We start from the raw sequence: 9068 nt of genomic DNA, 5'->3' as shown, positions 1-9068 counted from the left end.
ATCATAATACAATCAAAAAAAACAAATCAAAAGAAGAAAAACCGAACAAAATAATCAAACAAGATGATTAGAAAGCATACCTGGAAATAGAAAACAAATATTCTCCTCGTAAATCATAAGAATTTTATATTAGTACACCAAATATGTATTGTCAATTCATACACAAAAACAAACTGTAACAAACCTGAAAACATAAAAACGTCATGAAAATCGATTTCATCTTCATAATACAATCAATAGAAGAAAAACGAAAAAAATAATCAAAGAAGATGATAAGAAAACATACATGGAAACACAACAAATCTTCTTATCGTAAGTCATAACGATGCATCTTCTTCTTCTTCTTCATTCAAAATAAGCTAGGTTTCTGTCAATACAGGATATACGTACTATTGTTTCATACAAAAAAAAAACAAATCTAAAAAAAACAAAATGGAACTAGTTAGATCAAATCTAATAACGAAATAAACCAAAAACGTGATTATTCATCTAGATATAGTAAATAATCAAGAAATCAAACATGGAGATCAAATCTACAGGAGATGTTATACAGACACAAATGTACTATATCATGAATAAGAGTCTTGCAGAACTGATAACTCATTATTCAAGATCCCAAACAGAAAAGTTTCCTTGTTAGAATCAATGATAAATGAACTAGAAAACGTTTTACATCACATATACTGTAGAATCATACAAATTAATCTCTAATATTTCTTTAATACAGTATTAAATCACAGGAAAAATAAAGGAAAACCTTTATATGCATTGTAAACACAGAAAAACTATACAAAATTAGCACATATTTCAGTATTTCACACACATACTCATGGATCAAAGAAATAAAAATGTGGCAAAACTCTGAATACAACAGAATCATAAGAAGTTTCTATCAGTGCACCATATACGTACTGCGTATTCATGAACTAAAAATCAACTTCATGTAAAGAAGAATTGATGAATTGATGAATATAACATAATCAAAGCACATATTTCAGTATTACACATAGTACTCATAGATCGAATCCAAAGAAAATGGCAAAAGTATGAATAAAACAAAATCAGAAGAGGTTCCTATCAGTACACCATATACGTACTGCGTATTCATAAACTAGAAAATCAACCACATGTAAAGAAGAAGTGATGAATCCATGAATATAACCGAATCAAAGCACATGTTTCAGTATTACACATACATACTCATGGATCGAACCCAAAAACAGTGGCAAAACTTTGAATAAAACAAAATCAAAAGAAGTTTCTGTCAGTACGCCATATACGTACTGCGTATTCATGAACTAAAAAATCAACTGCATGTAAAGAAAAAGTGATGAATCCATGAATATAGTCGAATCAAAGCACATATTTCAGTAGTACACATACGTACTGATGGATCAACCCAAAAAATGGCAAAATTTTGAATAAAACAAAATCAGAAGTATTTTATATCGGTACGTCGTATACGTACTGTCGGTTCGTACACAGTAGCAAACTGTAACGAACCTAAAAACCTAAAAACGTCATGAAAATCAATTTGATCTTCATAATACAATCGAAAAACAAATCAAAAGAAGAAAAACGAACAAAATAATCAAAGAAGATGATTAGAAAACATACCTGGAAACAGAAACAAATCTTCTCGTCGTAAATCATAACGATGCATCTTCTTCTTCTTCTTCTTCTAGGTTTCTGTCAGTACAGGATATACGTACTGCTGCTTCATATGCAAAAACAAACTGAAACACATCTAAAACCAACAAAATAGAAGTGGTATAAGTAAATCTAATAACGAAATGAACAAAAAATATGATTATTCGTCTAGATCTAGTAAATAATCAACAAATCAAACATGGGGATAAAAAAGCGTAATCAATCACAACAAGGATTAGATCGTGAAACCCTAAAATAAACATTGTAAGAGAAAAATCTCCATATGATTTGATAAAAACGAGAAAGATTGAAGAATAAAATTTGGATTTGTTCAGAACCCATTCGTAGCAGCAGTGAGAAGAAAGAGAAGAAGAAAACGAATATGAAATGTAATGTTCTTCTCGTGTTTATAGACCTGTTAAATAGGAAAGGTTATTTGTGGTATTTTTAAATTTCACACACCTGATCTCGCTCGTGTACAGGACCTGGACTTAAAAAATTGGGTCCATTTTTCATTTTTCTTTTAATTATGGACCTCTGGTTATTGGGCTTTAGTGGGTGGACCTGCCACTAACTAATACCACTATAATAGGATCTATAGGTAATTCCTACAAAGTTTATTTGGAGAGCAAGTTAAGGTTTCTTCATCATTTTGTATTTGATTCCAAGATCATAATAAAAATTCATATGATTCTTACAATGATCACTTAATTGTTCTATAGATTTTACTAAGGATGTGGTTGTAGGATTTCCTGCAACTACATTCACCTCTCCGACTGACTACAATGTTTATATTTGTACGATATTTTCCCACTGCATGAATAATTCAAATGTTTGTGAATTTCAGGCCTCTCTAGTTGGGTGTAATCGGTATCAATTATATATTGATGTAGTAGTCCCAACTTGTAGAAGCCAAACTCAATAATCTTTGGCCCCTGGGTAGGTTAAGTTGATATATGTCACATGATACTGCACATATTGGTACTTTTTTGTGCAATAGGTGCTCCAAGCTTTTTGGTTTTGACTTTTGAGGGATCCTATAGATTTAAGTGTCCCAAATATGAATATGGGAATATTTCACCCACGAAGAGCTAGAAGCTCGTAGGAGGCCTGGGATTTTCTCAAATCAAAACAAAGAGGCAAGTCCAGACTAAACCCTGCTTGCTCCTAATTGATATATCGTTCATTTCGGTTCTAAGATTTAATTGTACATACCAACCCTATAATCTATCTTTATATATTCAGAAATGCTGGATTGATAGCTCTGGTCGCAACTGTTTCATGTTGTTTCCAAGGAGTTTTGGAATCACTTGGGAGCACGACACACGGTACTGGACTTGGCTTTCAATAACAGAGCCATCAGCAAGGTGAGAAATTTGAGTTACCGTATGCAAGGTAGTACCAGTCCCGAGTCTTTATCTGATTTTGGAAATCAATATGCTAGTGTTGAAATTCATGCAGTGGCGATGAGGAGATCGAAGTGCCTGAGCTTGTAAAGGTGTGCTGGCTGACTATACATGGGAAACTAGTGATATCAAGACTCAGTCCTGGAGTAAATTATGAGGTTGTGTTTATAGTGATGCTTCAAGAAGATGGTTATGGATGGGAAGTACCTGTGGATCTATGCCTAGTACTCCCAGATGGAAAAAGACTGATTCAGAAAGTGAACTTAGAAACAATGCCGAAATCACAGTGGATCGAGATTCACGTTGGAGATTTCAAAACACCACACCAGCTTGGTGATCAAGAAAAAGAAGTCAATTTTATTATGTCAGAACACGAAAAGTTGAACTGGAAAAAAGGACTTGTTATCGAAGAAGTCATTATTCGACCTAAGAAATAAAAAATTAGTTCTGGTTCCTGTAATATTAGTAGTGTTGTTTTTAATTAGAATTGTTATTCAATAAGAAACTGAAGTCTGAAGACTCTTTGAGTAATACAATGACAAAACAAAACACTATTAATCCTGATTTTCCCTTGGAGAAACATGAGCCCATAATGGATTCTTCATGACAACAGTAAACTCTTGTTTCTCTGAAAAATCTATATCATCTCCAACCTTAGCCGACCACTTGAACTCTTTGATGAAATTAGCAACAAAATACTCAAGATGAAGCATTGCCAAACCAGAAGCAGGACACATTCTTCTACCAGCTCCAAATGGTATCATCTTAACCTCTTTGTTCCCTGTTACATCTGATGATTCTTCATTCAAACTACCATCACCTTCATTCAAAAATCTGTCAGGTTTAAACACCATTGGATCTTCCCATATTTTTGGATCCCATCCGATTTCTGCTATCATGATATTCACTGAAGCTTCCTTTGGTACCACATATCCATCTAGCCTTACATCTTGGGTAACTGCATGAGGCAGAACAAAATGCCCAGGTGGATGTCTTCTTAGTCCCTCCAGAATTACAGCTTTCAAATATGGCAGTTTCTTTAAATCTTCTTCTTGTATCTCATCAGAATTTAGTGTTCTGATTTCATCAAATAATTTGGATTGAATCTCTTGGTGTTTAACTAAATTAGCCATAACCCATTGTAAAGCTGTTGATGTAGTATCAGTTCCTGCATCTAAAAACTCTGAACACAGACCAACAATTTCTTGTTCAGTTAATTTTCTTCCACCTTCATCAGGTAATTCAAGATTCAATAATGAATCAACATAACATAACCCTAAAGATTTCTCCTCATGATGATTTTCGTCTTCACTTGTTTTCCTCATCTGTTGTTGTCTTGATCTAATTAAAGGAATTAGCACCTTTTGTTGCTCACTTCTCAACTTATAAAAATCTTGCCATTTCTTCCTGAAAAATATCTTAGTGAAGGTTGGGAAAAAATTTAGAATCTCAAATCCACCAAACCCCAATAATAAATTTCTCTGAACAGATTCAACTTCTCTAATCTTTTTCTCATCAAGTTTTTCCCCGAAACACATAAATACAAGTAAGCAAAACATACCAAACTGAATATGATCAACAACAAGAAGAGGGTTTTTCCCTGATTTCGATTCTTTCTTGATGCTTTCCTTGATTATATTCAAAACCCATTTTCGAGCTGGTGAAAATGCTTTGATCTTTGATGGATGAAGAATCTGAAGAGTAAGATTCCTCCGAAGTAGTCTCCACAAAGGACCATAAGAAGCTCCAGTAATATTATGTTGATTACTTGAAATAATTTTGGATGTTGCCAATGCTGGTGGACGATCAGCAAAAACTGCTCCATTTTGAATCATGGCTTGATGAACTAAACTTGAGGTTGTAATGAAGATTGATTTCCGATTACCAATTGATAAAGTTAAGATTGGTCCATATTTTGTTTTGAGATTTCTGAGAGTTGGTTCTAAACCACCTGAAAAAGATTTTTTTCTAAGCCATTGGAAACTTGTTATAACTGGGATTGAAACAGGACCAGGTGGTAATTTTTGCTTAGGGGTTTGAAGAAGATTGAATAGAGCTATTAGGGTTGCACAAAATGAGAGTGTGATTATGATTATCAACCAGATTGATTCCATTGATGAAGCTGAATATTACGTGAGTGAGATGGTTTCAGAAGATTGTTGACACTGTGTATTTGAAGACCGAAAAACAACATATTGAATGGTCAGTAAGACCAAAAAACAACATATTCAAAATTAAAATTCTACTTTTCCCCTTGAATTCAAAATGTGAGATTTGCACTTTACAGTGAATATATATATGATATATCCTACTTTAGTGAGACGTTATCTATGCAATTATCAAAAGTATAAATTATCCATCATTTAGTTCTTTTTTTAGAAAAATAAAAACTAAAACTTTCCAGCTTTGCACAAAAATAATTAATGGGGAAAGCAGAGATGTAGGCAGCAAACATTGAGCTTTTGTTATGTATTCCTAAACTTTCTTCACGTCAAACATGTTCAGAAAATGATGGACATACCTGTGGATCTTTGCCTAGTACTCCCAGATTGAGAAAAACAAGTTCAGAAAGTGAACTTAGAAACAATGCCGAAATCACAGTGGATCAAGATCCACGTTGGAGATTTGGAAACACCATGACAGACTGGTGATCAAGAAAAACAAGTCAATTTTATTCTGTTGGAACACGAAAAGTGAAGGAGCCATTGTTCGACATAAATATGAGGAAAACTTTCCGAAATTTACAGGCTTATTGTTTATATCATTACCAATACATAACACCATTAGACTGTCTTCTATAATGATAAAGAACTAAACTAGCAGCAGGTAAAATCCTCCAATTGGATAAACTTATAGACAAACTGATTAGATGAAAATGTTAGGTAACTCTGTAAAAATAACAATATATGTGAAGACCATCTAAGCAGATACAAGACTTTGGTGGATTAGAAACCAAACAAGGTTTAAAACTAAAGTTATCATAATGGAAATAACTGCACCAGCCATACCTGAAACTGAGTGGACGTAAGCCACTTCCCGAGAGTCTTCATGCCAGACACAGTTCTACCAACATTGCTGATTTAGACTCCAAGTTTCTTCCCAATCTAAATAGTCAACCTTGATCTTCTTCTAAGCTTCCACTATAACCTTCTAGCAGTGAATATAACCTTCTTATTTTTTTACCTTTTGTCTTCCTTCAACATTCATTACTGTCCCCAGTACAATATCGCAAAGATTCATCGGAACATGCACCGCGTCGATAATATATATGGAAACATAAAACTGTGTTCATGCTGGTGCTACTTCTGTCAGACTTCTCTGGTTACCATTCTTAACAACTGAACTTGCTCAGAATGAGCCAACTGCTGAACTATTACACCATTTCAGTCGGAGTAAGATGACCTCTTGAGCCGTCATCTTGTCTAAATCTTCTCTAGTTATATTTCTGTCAAGACTTTGCTGGTTAGTACCATTGTTACCAAACTGAACTTGTTCAAAATAAGCAACTGCTGAACTATTTGATCCCCATTTTGGGGACGCCAAGCCCTATGCTTACATAGGTATTCCCTGCACAGAACGATTCTGAAGCCACTTTTGATGGTCGACTTGAAGAGTCTGAGGTAAGTCGTAAATCTTTTGGCATTTAGGAAAAACTTGTCAGAGGTATGCAGTAGATATCTACCAAAAGAACTATCACTAAAAGCAAGTATCTTCCCGTGAGATAATCTGGTTATCAATTTTACCAAATTGATCCCGCTGTGACTTGACCTTGGGTTGGAAAGTAAAATGGTAAAAGTTCCGGGACATGACCTCCATTTTTGTTTTGTAGTCTTCAGTGGATGGGTTCCAGCAAACAACTAAGAAATTTCACATCACAACTACTGAAAACTAACAGCCAAACAGAACCACAATCATAACATGGATAATCCGTTTCAAAATCATGAATACCAACTTCTAATGATGATAATTGAAAGTGAATCACATCTGATCTGATAAGAGTAAATCAATGTGCAATTTAACACTGGAAAACCAAAATTTGCAGCACACACTTACACTTAGATGTGTGGATTTCAAGGTATAGCCCTTACGAAATGCTTCTCCTCTTCTTTCTTCAGCTTCGAATCTCTTGTGGAGTGAGGCCAGGAAAAAGAAAGGGGGATAAAAGGAAGTCCTACCGTATAGGTTCGGGTTCTATGACGACCTGGATATATATTTACGGGTTCGGGCTTTAGAAAATTCCATTATCTATCCTCAACATTGTTAATGCATGGGTGTACCATATTACTTGGTGGTGGACTACAAAACATCCACAACCTTTAGATTGGCATGAGTGGAACCTTTAAGAGAGGCATTAAGAGTTGGATATCATTAATCCACATTAGGACCAACCTTTTGTGCACAATCTATAATGAGTGTTTATGTGATGTTTTAGTTTCATCCATTGATTTAATCATGATCACCATATACGAAGGACAAAATTCTTGATACATATAATAATGGGATCATCCGTTAACTATTCTTTGAAAGTGCGTGCATAAAAATATAATCGAAATTATATGAAGAAAATAGGTGATGAGCAACATGAACCTGGCTAATTAAAAATTACAACCGATGGCATTAGTGAAGCCTTAGACTGTCTGCCAAAAAAGGATATTTCGTTACAAGAAATGTTATAAAATATCAATTTTAGGTCCAGGCATATTCAATATTCATTTATCCCAGTTACTTGGAATATCTTAATTACGACTTAAATTTTCGATAACATTACCATAAACGAAGTGCTATGCACTACACTAAATGGGGAGTCCGACTAGGTGCACCCCTCTTAACTCGGGGTGCACATTCATCTCGTGTTTATTGGTTTGCATCTAACCCTAGCTAATGATATTTTAGTTTAAAAGTTGGAAATAGGACCTAAGTTTTTTTTCTCTCCATGAATTCTGAACTCTACACAGAGGAAAAAAAGAGTCAAATTCAAATTACAGTATGCTGGATTATAGACGTTCGATCAAATCAAACAAACAAAAAAAAAAGAATAAAAGCTTCAACTTAATTTTTATAATAGAAAGGCGGAGACTAGGGGTGTAAATTCGGGCAGGCCGGGCCGCCCGACCCAAAAACTAAGACAAGCCGGGCAGGCCAGGCTTAATATTTGTGAGCCCATAAACAAATTCAGGCCGGACAGGCCGGGTACAAGTAGATAATTTGCTACCCAAAGACCGTCCAAAGCCCGCTTTTTATACGGGCAGGCCAGATCGGGCCGGACAGGCCACTATTTTGATTTTTTTTTTAAGTTTAAATTTTCAAATGAACGGTATTAAATACAATATTCTTTTCTTTCCAACATCACATATCGTAAGTAAAGTGATAGTATTATTTTATATTTAAATTACACTGACAAATTTTTAATTTTAGGCTATAATAAATAATTAATTAGAGTACAATAAACTTTCTAATAAGAAAATATATTACCATTAATGTTTTGAAAAGGTTAATTATAAGTAAAAACAATTATATATTTTATTTTTCTTGACAAAAAATTGACAATTATAAAATTGTAACTTTTAAGTCTTTTTAAGAGGATATTAAATGATTAATAGCACATAGAAGCCTTTCAGGCCGGGTATCAGGCCGGGCATCATAATTAATCGCAAAGCCCGAAACCGCCCAATAAATTATTCCAGGCCAGGCCGGGTAGCCCGCAACGGGCCATAACAGGCTTTGGGCAATTTCAGGTACAGGCGGGCTTGGGCGGGTACGGGCAGGTTGAGTTTTTTGGGGTAATATTTACACCCCTAGTGGAGACTTTTTTTTTAAAGCATAGTGCAGATCTATTTAAAAGAGCTATGGGAACAAAGGTGTTTAATTTCATTTACGGATCTTTCATTGATGAATAGACCAAAATGAAAACTGTTCTATGAATTTTTAATAAAAGAATAAAATGGAGAAGGAAATGGTAGTAGTACAAAAAGACCAGGACCAAATTACTCCTGTACTAAAGGTTTGGGATCT

General features: G+C 34.5%; 2 protein-coding genes across 2 annotated transcripts; one reads left to right on the top strand and one right to left on the bottom strand.

Annotated features, from left to right (window-relative positions):
- The first annotated feature begins 2931 nt into the window (after positions 1-2931).
- Positions 2932-3493, top strand: LOC113329786 (protein PHLOEM PROTEIN 2-LIKE A1-like). Its single transcript, XM_026576616.1, has 2 exons — positions 2932-3017; positions 3112-3493. Exons 1-2 carry the CDS (start codon positions 2932-2934, stop codon positions 3491-3493), a joined length of 468 nt encoding a protein of 155 aa, XP_026432401.1.
- A 49-nt stretch (positions 3494-3542) lies between these two features.
- Positions 3543-5304, bottom strand: LOC113329606 (cytochrome P450 89A2-like). The gene has a single exon (XM_026576465.1). It carries the CDS (start codon positions 5168-5170, stop codon positions 3611-3613), a length of 1560 nt encoding a protein of 519 aa, XP_026432250.1. The 5' UTR covers positions 5171-5304; the 3' UTR covers positions 3543-3610.
- Positions 5305-9068: the final 3764 nt, after the last annotated feature.

The sequence above is a fragment of the Papaver somniferum genome, unplaced genomic scaffold, assembly GCF_003573695.1.
Source record: "Papaver somniferum cultivar HN1 unplaced genomic scaffold, ASM357369v1 unplaced-scaffold_117, whole genome shotgun sequence".
Classification (NCBI taxonomy): Eukaryota; Viridiplantae; Streptophyta; class Magnoliopsida; order Ranunculales; family Papaveraceae; genus Papaver; species Papaver somniferum.
The sequence above is the reverse complement of the archived record's forward strand: the minus strand, read 5'-3'. Positions and strand labels throughout refer to the sequence as shown.

Coding starts and splice junctions, on each gene's coding strand:
- LOC113329786 (XM_026576616.1), top strand. CDS start 2,932: ATGTTGTTTCCAAGGAGTTTTGGAATCACTTGGGAGCACGACACACGG. Junction 3,018..3,111: donor ATAACAGAGCCATCAGCAAG/GTGAGAAATTTG, acceptor AAATTCATGCAG/TGGCGATGAGGAGATCGAAG.
- LOC113329606 (XM_026576465.1), bottom strand. CDS start 5,170: ATGGAATCAATCTGGTTGATAATCATAATCACACTCTCATTTTGTGCA.